At 41.0% G+C, this 18,288-nt stretch overlaps 1 protein-coding gene across 4 annotated transcripts in view; it reads right to left on the bottom strand.

Annotated features, from left to right (window-relative positions):
• Positions 1-638: 638 nt before the first annotated feature.
• Positions 639-18,288, bottom strand: part of GRM1 (glutamate metabotropic receptor 1) — a 180,695-nt gene continuing 163,045 nt past the window's right edge. Inside the window, exons 9-10 of one of the 4 annotated variants that reach the window (XM_050315117.1) lie at positions 12,915-12,999; positions 2,654-2,802 (exon numbers count right to left, since the gene is read on the bottom strand). In XM_050315117.1, the coding sequence (XP_050171074.1) occupies positions 12,939-12,999 (61 nt within the window). In that variant the 3' untranslated portion in view covers positions 2,654-2,802; positions 12,915-12,938. Of the gene's footprint in view, positions 2,838-12,914; positions 13,000-18,288 lie in introns of all 4 variants that reach the window. The other 3 variants (XM_050315116.1, XM_050315114.1, XM_050315115.1) reach the window with 3 other exon arrangements.

The following is an 18,288-nucleotide window of genomic DNA, read 5'->3' as shown; positions in this document are numbered from 1 at the left end:
AAACTTTGATAAAGTATTCACATGTGGTTAAAGCATGGTTAAAATCAGGTTTTGCAACTATATTAATAATCTCAGGAAGAGATTCCTTTAAAATATTTTTGGAAATAAAGTGTAGAACTGTGGGATAGATCCTCAGCTGAATTCAGCATCACAAGCAAAGATCATAGCATCTAAAATCCTGACCTGTATGTAACAAGTAAATTTATAAATAGGGTAATAACCATTATAATTGAGTTAAAGCCACAGCAATTAGACCTGGACTTTGATCATTCCAGTCATTAGGGAGCTTTGGATTAGACCCATCTCTAGGAAACACATGAAAGATACAAGAGGAGGAGGAATAGTAAATGACAGAACTACAGCCACCTAGAAGTGATCTTTAAGATGCTATATTGTATATTAAATACAAGAATTGAAATCATATGGAAATAACATGCAACTAAACATCATAAACTGGTTAAAAGAACTGTCTATAACAAAACTTGGGAGGTTATGCACACATTAAGCACTGATGAAATTTCCTGTCCGAATGTGATTTTATTTTAAATTATCTGAAGCAGTGAAATAGTTGAATTACTTTTCCTGTCTCACCTGCAAGATTTCTAAAACAGACTTATAGACTTTTCTCTTTTTACATCTTCTTTTTTTTTTTTTTTTTTTTTGTTAATCACACTTGCTGCAAACATGTAAAATAACAAGATCTCAATGCACTGGTTTATTAATACCATATGTCTACTTCATAAAATATCTGCAAAGCACCCTAATATAAGGGTAACAACTGTCTCAGCTTGTATATGAAAAAAAGAACGTGTCAGCACAGCATACAAACCTCCAAATATCTATTGAATATTTGTAACAATGCAATATAAAAACATGATTTCAACATAAAAATATTCATAGTATATAAGACAATCTTCCAGTGGTAGTTATTGGACATTACTCCTCAGGCATACCATACACACGCATACAGATACACAAACGTACGCTCACTCCACTCTCTTGTCTTGGGGCTGGCTCTGTACCCCCAGCATGGAATTACCTCTTTTTCAGATTAACAGTTGCTGCTCTAAGTATACAGCTATTTTGTAATGTATTTGATTCCAACGTAACACAGAGGAATGATGCAATGACCTGGCAAAATATGTTATTTTATGAAAAGATAGTCAATAAATATTGTTCTGCTACAGGAAACATTGTGTAACAGTTTAGCCACATGGTTTGCAATCTTATACAAAAGGGCAGTTTTTATAAGTCCTTATCATATTACAAGTACTACAGTGAGGGCTTTCTTCAGAAACCTCTTGAGTCTCAATCATGTTTCCCAGTCAGTTCACAATCAGCCTTAAAAAAGCCCAGACCCCCAAAAAGCAGCCTAGTATGAAGAACAAACCGTTCAGACAGAAGTCAGTAAGAGCCATTTGCTTTCACATTATCTCAGCTCCTCTTCCCCAAACACATTCTGCAAGTTATGCCACCTGTAGAAACCAGGAAAAAAAATATTTTTGCATATATGTCTCATATACAAGTAGCTCCGTTCCCCCTCACCACACTCCACCCTTCCAGCTCCTGGGTGTGTTGCTTCCGTAGCAGACAGACAGCAATCATGAGGTGTGCTAATGACTTCTCCAGGTCACACTTCCCAGAGTCCTTTCTAAGCATTGCCAAAAGAGGGTGTGACTACGTGTGATTATATTTTTTTTCCTGTGAGTTTATTCTTTATTTTTTTGCTATAGAAGTTGTCTCTTGGGTTTGTGCTTTGTTATGGTTTCCTAACATTTTTCCAAAGTACAATATTTTTATTTTTAACAGATAGAGAATCTTGAGCCCTCAGAATGGATTTTTTTGTTTCATTTTAGTTATTTAAGTGCAGGAAGAAATTTTTGCCCTGTCACTTGTGACTTGGTTCTCTGCTCACTCTCCCAACAGCCCTGGGAGACTTGTCTCCTCAAATCCTTCCAAAGGGCAGCTGCCGCAGTCCTTCCTGTCTTTTCTCTCGCAGCATCTACAGGGTGGATGAGCTTTGCTTATAATCCCTCAGGATGACAGAGGCATAGGTCACATCTGGGGGTGTGCAGAGCACCGACTCCGAGACAGGGGAGCTGGGCACAGAGCTGCCTGAAACCACTGAATCGCGGAAAGGGGACGGGGGCGTCAGCGCCGGAGAGTCTTCCAGAGTCAGTTTGCTGGTCACCGGCTCCTCGTCCTCCTCCTCCTCCGTGTTTTTCTCATACACATATCCCTGAATGAGCTTTACCTTCTCACTCTCCGCTTCGTCAGCCGGGGGAGAGAGGGTCTCCTCGCTGAAGGCAGCCACCTGGAAAGGCTGCAGGGGCGACTGCTGCGGTGGCGGGGGCTGGTACGGGGGCCGCACGCCGTTCCCTGAGCCGGGAGTGGGGAGGGTGGCATTGAACTCCGGGGTGCCAGTGGCAAACTTGTTGACCACTCCTTGCAGCTGGTCCATGAGAGACTGTGGCTGCAGGGGCAGGGTCTTGGGGGACTGCTCAGGCAAGAAGAGCTGGGTCTCCTCTGCTGTGGCCTGCAGAGGTGGGGTGGTTGCCACCCGTCTGTGCACCATCATGGAGGGGCTGCTGGCCTGGTTGAGGTGAACAGGCTCTCTATTTTCTTCCTCCACCACATTGCACAGAGTCTTACTGCTGATGTCGGTAAAAGTCAGGCTTTGGCCGTGGTAGTCTTTAGTGAGGGGTTTGATCACTGCTGTCTGATTGCACCCTGTCTCCTGGTTCTTCACATGCACTGAGAGTCTGTGCCATGTATGTTCCCCTTTGGGATCTTGTCTTCCACCTGGTTCAGACCATGACACAGACTTTCCATTAGAACTATAAATAAAATAAAGATGGGTTTATTTACATTTACATTATGCGGACACAGGCAGTATAACAAAAAAGCCTATGAAAATACTGATTGCTTTGCATCATTAATAAGCCCCCCCCCCCTTTGAGTTCTTTGTGTCCTCCCAGAAAAACTACATAAGAAAACAACAATCTTTTTTAACGGCAGTAATTACTTTGAATTTCATCCAAAAGTGATTAATTCCTGATGGTTATCCATCTTACAGCCAGTCTGGAAAGGCTAGCCTGTGGGAAGGGCTCCAGGAGGGCCAGCCATGATTTGAGGACTCGAGTTATATCATTTTTGTATCTAGGTTTGCTCATCCTACTTTGCAGGGGGGAAGGAAAAAAGTCACAGGAAGAGCTTTAATTAAGCCTGATTTACAGCTTATAGGAAATATTTTCAAGCTGTTGGAAGAAAAGCAACCCACGGTTATAGCCTTTGGCATGCTGGGTAGAGAGAGGAATTGTTGCTAACCCCTCCTTTCCTTTTTATTCCCTCTCCCCTTTTTGCACTTAGGAACAGTTTAGCTATCAGAGAAATGAAGGACTCCCGGGGCCTCCATCAGGTAGGAGGCAAATGCACTTCTTCCCAGGTGACTATTATTTACAAACCAGGATAAAGTGCTGGGACTGAAAACACTTGATTTGTGTGGGTGGAGGAACAAGCAGCAACAAGACCAAGTGAGTCAAACTCTCTGGCTCCTCATACAGGCTGGGTCCCATCAAAGAGCTGGGCACTTTGGCTAAGTGAGGATCTGAGGGTCATGTCTGCCCCTGAGGAACTGCAGGGTGTTTTGCATTTCCCTGTGCCCTTGAAGGGAGCAGCACACAGAGCAGAATGATAGCTCCTTAGCAGCTGGTGGGACAGAGAGCTGAGTGTTGCTTAAGAGAATCAAGCAATTTTTTCATTGCAGGTCAGGCAGTAGAGATCATTGACAAATTATAATATATATCACCTGTGTGGAAACCAGAGACAGAGAGAAATTCCGAGATGATTTATTCAAAGCAGCCTTATCTCAGGGTTTCATCCTTCAGTGGCCAGGAGCCCTGAGGATTAAATTTCAGACTATGTGATTGCCCTGAATGTGGGTGAAAAACTGGTTGGGAGCAGCTTCGTCTCCTGCTACTACACACATGAGGGGAGATTGCTTCCCTTTACTGTATTGCAGTATCATTCTAAGTATTTTACTTTTCCTTCCTCAGACTCTTGCAGTTCTCTTTTTCAGGGAGTAAATAATTGCTGGTTGAATTTTATTTTAAAAAAATATTGACTGACTTTGTCATAGCTGGTACAACACAGATAGTGTTGTAAATCTGCCAAAAAAAAAAAAAAAAAAGAACGTGTACGTGACAATGTGTTGCTTTTCTGCTGAGCAGTAAATATTCCTGGAGAAAAAAAGAAAAAGCTTTTGAGCTGGATCCAAGCCGGGAAGTTCATCTCCAACTCCAGACTCTGAACACTGGATCCACCACCTCTGTGGGAACTGGGGCACGAGAAAGGGCTGATATAAAAAATTCGTAACTCCCCAAAGCATGTAGTGGGTAGGATCCAGAGTTGCTTGGATTTAGAGCTTTGGCATAGAAAGTAAAAAAGACAAGTTCCCAGCTGAAGAATGAAAATTGTATTATACTGGTCAATGAAAAGACAAGAATGAAGGTTTAGAAGCATTCCGGTTTTTATCAAAATGAGCTGTGGTATAATTTTTTTTTTTTTAAGTGCTATACAGATAAAAAAATGAATACAACTGTTGGATGTGAAAGATTTTTAAAGCAATGTTTTAACATGCCAAGATCTGCAAACTCTTCATGCAGAAGCACATTTTGTCTGCTTTAACTTCAAAACAAGTCTCTTCTTGTGGAGAGGAAAATAAGTCAAGGGCTCTCATGTTGCATTTTGCTGATGTTGTAGCTTACAAATACTGCAAAGGGCTTTTCTGAAAAAATATGATGATTGTCTGCTGCCTTTTGTGCTAAGTCCACTTCTGCATAATTTATTTCTTCATACCTAGTTCTTGTGCATCATGTCACTTTTGAATCCCTCCTCACACCATCTGTTTAGTCTCTATCTCATTTTGTTCTCAAGATTTTGTATTTTACATCAAAGGCAAGCACTGCTATTTTAAGGAACTCACTACCTCTGTCTTCAGTTCATGCTCCTGTTTAGTTCACTTCCCTCTCCCTCACTCTCAGATTCTGCTCTTCTGACTTCTTTCTTCTGTAGCACTCTCCATAATGCACTTAATTGAGCTCAAATCAACAACCATGGTGCTGGGACTGCAACACTCAAACATGACAAAACCACTTCATCAGGATTTGTCTGTTACCAACTTGCTCTATGAGGAAAGCTTACGCTGCCGATGCACCTTGCCTCCACTTGCCAGACCTTACTGTTCGTGACTTGTGACAAAGCTTTAGAGCTGCAGTGGCTCTCTGTGGGATCTATTGGACAATATCCAACTTCTCTGTTACTGTTTTCCTCAGATTCTTGTTACAGCTCTTTCCCTCAACCTGCTCTCCTTGCTGTGTCCATGCACCATTAGCCTGTTGATGAGTCACATTTGAGTTGGAGTCACAAGACTGTCATAGAAATACCTGGGCTCTGGATTGCTGGTAGGGTGTCACACCAGAATTAGCACATTCAGACAAAATTCATAATTAACATGCAAGAAAAACACTTGTTATGCTGGGACAAAGACCAGCCATCTTGAATGGCATTAATTGACATTTAGACATAAGCAAAGATGGGTCTGCAAAAGCTCAGACCTGAACTGAGTCTCAGCAAGACAAGGAATCACCTCACTTGTGATGATGAGAATCCTGACTGCACGTGGGAGGCATAGTCACCAAGTGATTGTCATCTTCTCTTTTGAAGGAATTATCCATGGAAGAAGGTGAAGATCAAAATAATTTGCCTGGCATAATGGAAGAAGGGATGGGTTTCCCCTCAAAGGCAAGAGAGGGCACCAAGCTGAATTACAGTTGGGGTGTTGAAAACCTGATGCTGAATTGCTCAGTGGCAAGGTGGGACTAACTGGTGGTTTCTTCCTTTTATCAATAGGATGCTTACCCATTTCATATCTTTAATGTATTTATTTGTCTTTCCTAATTTTCTCTGTACTGTATACAATTTCCCATAGGATCTTGACTTCCCACTTACTGCCTAGATGTGAACCCCCAGAGTCTCAAAGGATCTTTAGGTATGTGCTTACCTATACACAGTGTAACACTCCAACTACTATTTCTTCAAATCCTCACATCTAGCCTAAATGTTGAGACAGATTCATGGATATCTTATAAACACGTAAGATGGGCTTGCTTATGCATTATAGGCAAGGACATACATTTAGCTGCTTTTTCTCAGTTTTCACAGCTTTATCTATAGGTTTTGGTTTTTGGAGGAATTAAAAGTATATATCTTGTGTGAATTTTTATTAATTCTATGAGAGGATCTGCTGTTATTTTTGGTAATTAAAAGTGTTGGTTTAATACATGCATTGATCTTTATAACTTACTCTCTACATGACTGAGGCACTCATTTTCTGGTACTTTCAGATGATTATTAATTACTAAACAAGACATAAAATAACTTCAGACCTTAATAGTTACTAGCTGAAGGTTTTTAAAAGAACTGATGCATCCAAATCTGAGACTGTGGTTCAAAATAATCCTGCTCAGCTGTAGGACATACCTACAGCTCTTTAGACAGTATCTCCAGATGCTCAAAATCTGGCTCTTCCTTGTGACGAGGAGTCCCCCAGATTTATTTTAACTCCATTTTCAGGCCAAGAACAGAATTTTGCTTCTGCCAATGCCTGGAGGATCTGACCCTGTTGGCTTCCTTGGAGCAATATAAAGTCTGAGCACCCCACAACAGGTGGTTCCTCTCCATACTGCAGGATCCTGAAGATGCCTTACTTTAGACTTTGGATAGCAAAGGTTTCTTCATATCTTAGAGGCTGAATGCTTCTGAGGTGAAAAATTATTGTCCCAATGGTCTAAGGTAAGTTACTTTGTGCAACTCTCTGACCCTTTCACCAGCACAATTACAACCTGAGATCCAGAGCACAGAGAATTAAATCAACTTTGAATTCTGTGTGCCTGAAACATTGTCCTTTTTTGTCTTGATCATTTTATGCATAACAATCCCTAACTGATATCACATGAAATGGTTTAACAGAGTGATATCTTCTATGATGAAGTTAACTTCAGCAACCCACAAGTTGGGAAATGACTTCAGGTACAGTTAGGTAAAGTGCTTGAGAAAGAGCCCTTCCAGTTAAAACAGCAAGGGACATTCCTTGATCTGTTAGAGTTCATCTCCTGTTTCATCCCTTTAGTATGTTTTTTAAAAAGCAGAAATGGCAATTAACCACAGGAAAAGGATATAGGAGAAACGATAAATATTACCTTTCTTTCTTTGTCAGACTGATGCTTTGTCCCAGCCTACCTCCTTGTTGTCACTATAGTAACTGAAATGCCAGAGCTAGTAGGAAGCATCGAGATAATCTGGCGGTCCCTTCTACGAAGACAAAATCTTAGTAGCGAACGTAAAATGCATACCAAGAAGAGCCTATCAACTTTGTCAGCAAAAATCGCGTCCAAAAGAAACCCTAACTATCAGCAACCAGATGAGGTCACTGTTAGGTACTTCCCAGGCAACAAATGCTCCCACCTTCATGGAGTGGGGTAGAGTTACAGCCACCTGACAGCTGGCTCCAGAATGCAGAGTGCACAGGGCTGATTCTGAGCACTGACACAGAGATGGCCAGCCTTTGGAGACAGTGGGGATGCAGAGCAAAAGGAAATGCCCTGTTCAAAACTGTGCATTGGACAAAACCTTTCTCATCCCACATAGCAGTTGCTAATGGATGCCGTCCTAGGGAAACCAGTGGAGGAACTTCTGCCCTGCCCACAGAAAGGTATTTAGCCAACTACAAGCTTTCTCCTACCCAGCAGTCATGTAAGAAGTAGTAATGAGCCTGAGCAAAGCTCTGTCCCACTTCCGCCTCACCGTTCCCAGGGCCCAAGCTAACAAGCTTAAAATTTAAGGCTAGTACCTGCACTGCAGCACCCTGTGGGTGCTTAGCTGGTATCACCACGGTCTCTTCTATTATTGTCTCCATTTCAGTAAGGCCACTGGGGCATGAAGTTTGATTAAAGGAGAGAGCTGATTTTAATCCAGGGTGGTGATATCTCCCTGTACTGAACAGCCCCTCCTCTCAGAGCTGCCACAGCCAGTCCTGCCACTCATTAGCAGAACAAGCCATGCTGGTTAACGTGTTCCTACAAGCCTAACTTCTGGAGCATTGCTTCTAGGGATCCATCTCTTACGCCTGGGTTAGTAAAACCTCTCTGCACTCTCCCATGAGTGAGGGAGCCATCATTGACCACAGTCCCTATCTGATGTATGCTCAGGATTTTTGCCTGATATTAATACCTAAATGAAAAAAAACATGAGTCACAAACCAAGTTCAGCCTTAGTCCTTTTACACTATAACCTCTATCTGGATGATAAGAGGAACTTAGTTCTCACAGCAGGACTCCACTCTGGTGCTGTATAATTATAGCAAAGTTTAACCTCTTACTTGTGTTTCTGGAAATTTAAGTTACTGGACTAACTTTTCCTTTTTGCTTCACCTCCTTTTTTTTTTTTTTTTTATGGACAAAATTGCCTTGGGCATGGGACAGAATATTCTGCGTAAATTAGAGTGCTACTTTAAATGTATGATGGAAACTGCTACACAAAACATAGGAAAACACAACACTGTCATGTTGTCTTGCTGGGGAAGAACCTGATGATACTTGGAGATGTTGTGAGCAAGCACAAGCCCAGAGAGCTGCCTTTCCAACCCTCTATCTTGCCACTGGCTTATGTCAAGTAAATTTAATGTGTTAATTCCCTTCATTGGTTACTCTAATGCAAAAGTTAAATAGTATTTTATCTGAGTTACAGATAGGCTACCTAATGTACATTGACTCTATTGGTAACTGGTTTTTTTCTTTCTTAAACTGAAATGTTAATATTATACAGTCTGCAATGTGGATGCAGTAATTATATCTAGCACTTTTACACAACTTGGAATTCAGGGAGTTGCGGGATGGTGAGAGATGGTAGTGTAGTTGAAGTTCAAGGTAGTTGAATGTCTACAACTTCAGCATGTATCACAGACCTTACTTACCCAGCTCAAAAAAGGTGTGAGAATATTACACTGATCATGTGTATGAAGGTCTGAATGAAGGTCTGAGTACTCATTATAATTACTACTCTAAATTTTTAGTCTCATCTAAAATATCAAAGCTATGCCACATTTCAGTCATCTTTCTAATTACTGGTGAAAAAAATTTGGTTCACATGTGTGTTCATTGGGTATTTTGAAAAAAATTATCAAATAACTACTAATGTGTTGCTTTGAGAAAACAACTTAATCTGATAGATAATACAAAGTTCTGGATAATAAACAATTTGTCATAAACAGCAGGAAAATTTATTCTGTGTTCAGGAAACAAAGATAGGAAACCTGCAAATCAAATCAAAATTGAAAAGTGCTCTTACTAGTGAATAGCTTTTGAATCTGTTTATTTTGTTGTTTTTAATAAATAAACCTCACCAAATATTCAGAACTAATTCATCCTACTGAATAATTTTTTGTAATTTTTTTAAGGATAATAAAGTTAATGCATGGAAAAAGAATAGTTGAAATCATCAGAGAGTATCTGTTATTAACGAAGAAGCATATTTGTGTTATCTGAAGATGTCTCATGCTGCACATTTAGATAAATGTATATGACAGTGCAGCCAGTGATAATGCCTGAACTGAAGCATTTATTCAGACAGGCTTGAAAAGGCACACAGTTAATAGAACCTGAAAAGTGAAAAGTACAGTGTTTTGCACAAAGGGACCTGGAAAGCTTAGGAAAATGTGAAGAAAATGCTAGAATTAAATTCATTTAGAAAGAGTGTAGGTGGGTGCAAGTTAGGCAAAATAGTATGTAGGACTGCGAGGCTGTGAAGATCAAAAACCTCCAAAAAACATTACATCAAAAGAAGTGCCATGGAGCTGCTGTTGAATAAGAAACACTAATTAATGAACTTTGAATACAGTACAACCACAAAAATTGCCCATGAATTCTGTGTTCCCCACTCAAAAGCACCACATTGTGGTACAGGAGGGCTTTCCTATTAATGCACTTTAATAGTAATTAAGACAGTTGGAGGTTTTTCCTTGCTTTCTGTAATCCTCTGTGGTTCTGATAGAAGATTATTTAGGGCACCATGTTTTTTAACAGAAAGATACTGACAAGCTGAAAGCTGTATACTGAACAGCAACAAAAAGCACTGGGGACAGTGAAAAGACTGCATTAGATAAAACTAAAATAACCAAATAGATTCAGATTTTCTTCAAACATCTCAAAGGCGTTATCACCGAGGCTGGGAGGTATTTCACTTGGCATATAGATGCACAACTGAGACCTCTAGATGAAGCTACAAAAGGGACAATTTATGCTAAACATCCAGAATGCTTTCTAGTCAATAGCTGTATCACAGTAGGAATAAATTCCTAATGAACAGACAAGCCAGTTGTCCTGGATATTTGCTGCCAAAATATGTGCAGCCCTTGCAGAGGTAGCGGTCAATGAGGTTTTTCTCCCACTAGAACTTGTCAGATTCTCTGGTACACTTGACAATACTCCCAACAGTTTGAACAGTGCTCAAAGATATCAGACTTGCCTTAACATGCCAGCATTTTGAGTGCAAACTTAACCCTGCTGCCACAGGAAGTCTAGTCATGAGGCCCCTGGTTTGTAACGTACAGCTCTCCCTAATATTCTGCAGTAGATAGAGCAGATGTAAAGCCTGTGGGTTTTTTGGGTGTATCTGAAAGTTTCCATGGCAACGAATGTGCAGCTTCAGAAGAAAAGAGCCCTGACACTCAGAGGTGATATTTCTGGTGTTTTTAAATATGATAATAAAATTTTATTATTCTATATTTTCATGATTCTGCCTTTCAAATCATCTTCAGAATTATACAGAGAATGGAGATTAACATTAGTGAATAAAAGCCTGATGCTAAGTATTGTGTTCATCAAAACACAGGACAGTTTCAAGACTCTACATCTATTTGCCTGTAACTGGAAGGTAAAGGAAATCACAGCACCCATGGTGATTTCTAGCAAGTGAAGCAGGGCTTTCCCAGAAAAACCTTGACTTGCAAACTGCAGCAATTCTGGTGAATGAGACTGAGGCATGAGACAAGGCAGAGATGTTGGGCAGCTGGTGATATGACAGACACATGTCTACTGCTCAAACTGGGATTTGTGGCCAGAGGGAGCTTGGGCAGTCAGTTGCAGTTGGAGGACATGCCCTTCCCCAGGACACAGTGCAACACTACCAGGCCTCTGAATTCATCAGCCCTGGCTGGAGGGAGAAGGAAACCTGAGGGGCAGGGATGGGCAGAGAAACCAAAATAGCTTCATGCTCAGCAGGTCTGAAAAACTCCACTGCTTCTTAGAACCTTTTTTATCTGGGCAGCTGCCACAGACATTTGAAATCCCACTGACCAGTTGGAGTCCCACCAGAGTTGTTTCTCAGGAGCTCATATGGATGGGGATTTTTTTTTCCAAACTGAAAAAAAATCCCAAGCGTTGTTATGCAAAAAGCAGGAGGTTCAGCCTTCCCCATGCTCAGGAGTTTTACAGCTTGTGCCCATGCTTTTTTGAGTAGAATTTGTTGTTGCATTCGCCTTTGCCTCCTAATAGTATGTCTGTGTTGGGCTCCCATTTGAATTTCCAGACAGACAATTGATGATCTGTGCCCTGGGAATCTGCAGAACTTGTTCCAGTTCAGAAAAGAAGGGCATATTGTTGTGATTAGAAGCTAGTAACAAAATGTTTGTACTATTCCTTACACTGCCTGTATACAGTTTGCCTTTCAGGGTGCCAAATCTGGTTGCTGCACAAGCCCTGTAAAAGCCATCGCTACTGCTCCAAATGTATGATGCATTCTATGGGTTTCTTCTGATCTGCAAATCAGAGGGGTAGATTTGATTGAATTAACATCATTGCTACCTGTTCATAAGTTGCATAAAGTGTCTGAGACATACACAGCGCTAGAAAGCTTTGCACTGATTAGAGCAGGGGAAGAGCATCTCTGACTGTAGCGACACAGCACTGCTCAGAATGCTGTGTCAGTGGATCATAGGCAGCTTTCCAGCTAGTCACTGCACAACCTTCCCCGGAGCAGGGAGCAGGACTGTTTTACATCTGCAGTTTATCAGATGGAAATGAGCAAAGATCTGGAAGAAATGAGGCAAAGCCTTTCAGTTTCTGCAACAGCTAGCATGTTTTCTTGTTTGTGTTTGCTCAGAGAGGGCAGTATTTGCACTTTTTTCTTCTGAAGAGCTGAATTTTTCTATTGTTCACTGAATGCAGAATATGCAGAACACGAACATCTTTCAGAAATTATAACAGGAAAAAGTTCTCTGCTATTATTTTAAAATACTGTTTGTTCCTAGGCCAAATCCTGCTGGTTATATTTACGTGTGCCTGCTAATGTTTTACCTGTTCTAAGAATCCCACTAAACAAATGTTTTCTGTGTTCCCTCTGCTGGCTGTGCAGTCGCAGTTCACTAACAAGCACAGTTAACAAAAGATGAGAACAGCAAAGGTGTCTCGCCATGAGATAGACACTAGATTGTTCTTTAAAACACATAGGATAATGTCATATCTATGCAAAACTGTAAAAAGAAAAAAAATACTGGCTAAATGGAAAAAGAAGATATAATTAGTACAAAAAAAGAGGATGTATTTGCAAAGTTGTAGGCATTTAGAAATAAAATTGAAGGCTTTAGAAAAAAAAATAACACCTGTAAAAAAAAAAAATTCATTGTCCTCTTCATCACATCTGGACAATCAGTTTAAGGCATTGTGTGAAACAAGGGGACATAAGCAAATTTCCCATATTTTATGGCATGCACCACATTTGTCCCATCATTAGACATGATAAACCAATGAGAAAAAGAAAGCAAGGGATAAAACCACTCTTTGTCATGCAGCTTCTCTTACACATTCACTGCAGTGTGGGATTTTTCAAAGCTGCACATGTGCCGACGGACACTGGCTGGTGGGCGAGAACTCTGGCTGCCTCTTCCTGAAGATTGAAAAGAAAAAGACACCCAGTGAGTGGTTATACACATGTGCACACATGGTGGCTATACCACTCAATAGGTGCCTGTCCCTGACCTACATGTGAGGGCTTTGCCATCTTTTCTCCTCTTGTCACCTCAACTTCCACATAGATTTCTTCTTGACTCCAGCACAATATTGTTTAAAATAGATTTTTGTGGTGTTCATTCCTGCTTCCTCTGCTGAGCCTTGATGTGCTCTACATACCAGATGGCAAGGGCTGCTGTGCATCTAGCTGTCAGAGGGACTTCACCCATGGTGTTCTTAACACAGGACAAAATGGTGAAAAAGAAGCATCTGCCCTTCAAACCTTATTTACAAAAGCACCACCAAAAGTTTCTGTTGGTGGAGTTTTTAAGATATACTCAGCTACTGCTTTTTTCTCTGTCTCTTATTTCCCTAATCTGTTTTTCTAAATGTTTCCTTACTTTTACTTTTGGAGCTCTAGCTGAATAGTCACTAGCTTTCATTATATGTGATTTCACTATTGTGCTTCCTTTTTTTTCCAGGGAAACATTTGCCTTATTGAGATAGACACAAAATGAATAGTCTCCTAAGCACTCAATCTGCAAAGGTAATTCAATACAGGATTGCAGATTGTGGTTTTGGCTATTAATATAAGACAATTTCCACTTCATTTTCTCCTCTTCCTTACCCTATCAAGTGAATGCAAATTCTCATTTGTCTTCCCTGGTATCAATAAAAATAATACATGCACACACATGTGTGCTTTGACAAAAATCTCAGGTAAATTTGCACATGGAAGGTATCAATGAATTTCTGCAAAAAAAATTGTCATTGTATTGCAAATAAAATGAAAATCAAAATTCAGCATTTCTTCCCATCAAACAATCATAGTGCATATTTGCCAGACTACTGTTTACCTCAAAACAACAATTTCATGGATGGTATGTGCATGTACTACATACTCAGCACAGCTGCTCATGAGCCAAACAAGCCATTCCTCTCACCACGTACTAAAGCATGAGAGCACAATGTGATGTACATAGAATACATGCATACCCATTTTGGAGTGGTAGATGCCTTGAGATGACTTCCAAACTATTATGAATAAAACACAAGACATTCTGCTGAGCAGTTTTGCAAACCTAATCACTTTGAATGCTATAGAATAAAATTCCTTATCAGGTGTAATGAGATCTCTGAGATTTGTAAATGTAACCATGATCACAATTAGGAACTTAGCTACCATGCTCTCTCCAACACCCTATTAAAGTTACAGAGATTGTTAAGCTTCTGATTAAACTGAACATCTAACATTTCTACAGACTTCCAGTTTTCTTCATCAATTGAGAGAGTAAGAGCTTTCTAGTTCCTGTGCTTTTTGTTCAGTCACATGAGCAAATTTTATAAAACAAGTAGCAACATGCAGCTGATTATCTGAGAGAAACGTGTTTCAGTTCTATGTGTGTTTCACACACACCCACTGCTGTATGCACAACGGAGGGCACACAGACACAGAGGGCCCTGCTCAGGGACCCTGGAAAAGGTGGAAGACTTGCTTTGAAGCACTGCTTGGGACTTGGGTCTTCCTGAGTCAACAGCTTTGCCAGCCATCAACCCTCAGCTGCTGCAGTTGGCCATCACTTATTGTTTACTTAGTTGCACCTGCCTTGTATTTCTTCTTATTCATATGTATCCCCAGAGTGAGTTCAGAGCATTTTGCTCTCCAAACTTTGGGCATCTGTAGGTCTTGTTATGAAATCTTGCTAAATGAAAGGATGAAAGAAGCCTATTTCCTCAAGCAGTTCAAAATGCTTCAAGACATGTTCAAAATACAGCAAACTCTGTTCTTACTGTGACTGCAGTTATGCTCCTCAGCCAAAATCAAACATGTTATTACACTAATCATATAATAGAGTATGCAAACCCAAAATTCCTGGTCAGGTTTGCATTCTGCAGGAGGTTGTTGTTGTCAGAATGCTGCCAAGCTCCATCAAAGCAGTGGTCTGCCTTTTTGGTCAAGGGCGATCCCTACATGATGATATGCAGTATATACACTACAGAAATCATCTCTAAATCTCAAGGCTCATGCTTCAGTAGAATTGGATTTGGATTTATAGTGAAATTTAGGTTTATAATTATGGGAAATGTAGTGCATGAGTGGATTGTATTACAGTGAATTGTTTTCTACTTATCAAATCATTGTCAACTGCATAAATAATAATAAATACTTTTGAAGCATTCAACTTTGAGTAGCCTTGTAGGCTGGCTTTGTCTTACTAGCAGTGTGTGCTAATACTGCAGAGCCATTATTTAGAATTAGTGCCCAGATCTCTATACCTTTCTTTTTTTCTTCTATTTTTAATTATGGCAATGTTTTCCCTCTTCCTCCTCCCAGCCTTTCAGGCAGTGATGGCACTTCACATACAATTCTTTGGTTATCAAAAAATAAGGTAGCCTGCCTGTCTTTACAATATCAGGATTAATGAGTCATTTTGGGGGCAGTCTTCTCCAAGGTAATTCCTGCTGAGTGATTATTTGTATCCTGAGCCCAGAGGTATGACGGATCTTCTGTGCATTTGAACAAGAAGCTGGCATACCATCATGAAAGTGTCTGAATTGCTTTATAACAAACCCCTGGGTGCAGTAACAGGGAGTCTGGCAGAGGAAGCAGGGTGGCAGTGCAGGCGGTTTCTGAAAGAAGTGGATGAATTGCTTTACTTTATGTTCTTTGAAGCAGAAAAATGCTTCTAGCTAGTCATTCAGAACAGGGTAGGTAACAGGACTGTTGAAATCTGCAGTGAGAAATATAAAGAATCTGAGGGAAGAGTGACTTTTGCAACTATTTTTTCTCTTAAGTGTAAATGAATCATCCCATGAGGCAAACATCTGTGTCAGGAAAGTGTAAATTGCTATCTGCAATGTTTTATATCTGAACAGCTGTGAAACTAGAAACATTCACCTTCTGCTCTGAAATTACTCTCTCTGCTCAATCAAACTCCTCAAACAGACACAAACTGAATGATTTTATCTGGCAGCCAAGAAAACTGAACTGCAGTATGATATGTTACCTATTATTTGAAGGCATGGTCAGAGATCCTCCTCACTAGATGTTGTCCAAGCTGTAAGAAAATCTTTCACATTCCTCCAGTCAAATAAAAAAAAAAAAAAACCAGAATAGCACAGCCCCAGATTTTATATAATCTCATATGAAACAACTGACCATCAATAACATTAGGAAGAAAACAAGGTGGGGAAGAAATTCAAGACAAGTGATGATGGCATCATGCTGATGCTTAGAGTGATAGCCCTGAATCAACTCCTCATTTTTAAAAGCTTATGTTTATAGTTTTAAACAGCTTTAATACAGGAAAGGAATACTATGTGTACCATGTCCCTTGGCACACTGCCACATTTAGGAGTAGTTCCTGCTCCAGCACTCAGGTTGATTGCGCTCCACACTCCCAAGGGACAGCTCACCAACACCACGAACTTTCTGGTCTGCAAGGTAACTGGGAAGGTAAGCACACTTCATCTGTAGAATCAGATCACTAAAGCGTTCAACTCATCCCAAACCCTCTTGCCTTTCCAATTGTAGCATTTTCCTAGGCAGAAGCATGTTCCTCTTCAGATATTTGTGTCCTTGAAAGGTTGGGTTTTATGTACGGTTTTCATGGCTGGATCAAAAGATACCTACATAAAAAGAAGCAAGGCCAAGTCCTTTTCTTGTAGGATGAGGAGCTCAATTTTCAATAACTTCTGTCTATGCCAGGATCTGATAGAGAATTTCTAAGCCAATAGAAAAAGTTAGGAAGGTAGACAGGTTTTCACTGCAAATGCCAGTCTAAGTGGTGGCTGGAAATAATTGTTCTCTGTTTTAAATTAATTATGCTAATCAGTGGCATAGTGGCAGGTTTTGGAGAGAAATAAATCATTAAGAGCTGTGGAGCAAAGCGCAGTAGGGACGGAGGTTACGGGGTTGTTCACCCTTCCCCAGCAGAGTGAGGCCATAATTATCATCCATGGAACACTGAGGAGCAGGAGGGATTTAACCACACACACACTCACACCCACTCTGTCAAGTTGTGACCATCTGCCAAAGAGGACGGAAGGGTCAAGGTCACCAGGGTGACAACACTCCCAGAAGGATGTCCAGAAAGATGTGGCACTGAGTTGCACTTCGAAGACAGAGCAAAGGCCTTATGTGCTTTAGGTCTCACCAGGGCAGCAATAGCCAGCTGTGTGCCTGTGGGAGTGCTCCCCAGCTGCTCCCTTCTGCTGCTCCACCCTCCCCTCTGTGTCAGCACAACCCTTGGAGCAATTGTTCAATCAACTGGCAGAGAATGACAGGGACAACTACGCTGGGTCACAACTATGCCAGAAAAAGAAAGGGGAAAAATGGGGAAAAAAGACCCTATCAATTCCCACTTGGAGTTCACAGCATGGCTGTCCAGATTCTTGTCCCTGGATAAGTGAAGGGATGGCATGGGGTAAAGGACGGCTTTGGGTGTCGTTTCTGGTTTAGGGCAGCTTAAAGCATTTGTGGATTTACAGGCTATGATAGCCCAAAGTATCCACAAGCAAATCTCTTGGCTGTCTGGGATGGTGGCAGGAGAGATTTTTGAGATAGTGTATATAACACACAGGATTAAGAAATGTGCATAACTGTATGTTTCAGGGGGTATGGGAAAATAAAGGAGGAAGAACTACTCACTGGAGAGCACAGAGATACCTAGGGCCATACTTAGTTCTCCACAGGAGCCTGTGCTGCCCAGACACAAAAGCTGCCACTGCACACACACGTGAGCTCCTGCTACACACCCACGCAACCTCCCACTACACCCCTATGAGCCCATATTGTGCATGCACGAGCTCCTGAGGACCTTGTGGAGCTACTGGGTTGCACACAAGTGCTCACAAAATTAATCTGCCACCTGGGGTTTCAGAACCCATGGCCACCCATGTGCCGCAGCTGCTCACTGAGCACTTTTTGCAGTTGTGCTGCTGTGGCTATGCTTTCAAGCACAGCTCCTTGTCAGTCAGTTCAAGGTAGATAAACCCCCCTCTATGAGGGTTTTACACTGTGGGAGTTGCTTTTTTCTTTTTTTTTTTTTTTTGTTTGATTCTTTGTTTCTTGGGTCTGTTTCTGCTGGCTGTTGGTTAGTTAGCTTGTCTTGGGGGCTTTGAAATGCAAAAAGTGAGTAATGTGGACTAAGTCCCAATTTCTTTAGTAATGAAAAGCTAGCAAGCCAACCAGAACAGGCTAAACTAAACCTAAATCTGAAGATTT

The sequence above is a fragment of the Myiozetetes cayanensis genome, unplaced genomic scaffold (genome assembly GCF_022539395.1).
Source record: "Myiozetetes cayanensis isolate MyiCay16 unplaced genomic scaffold, myiCay2020 scf2-11, whole genome shotgun sequence".
Classification (NCBI taxonomy): Eukaryota; Metazoa; Chordata; class Aves; order Passeriformes; family Tyrannidae; genus Myiozetetes; species Myiozetetes cayanensis.
This window is presented reverse-complemented; position numbering and strand designations above follow the sequence as displayed.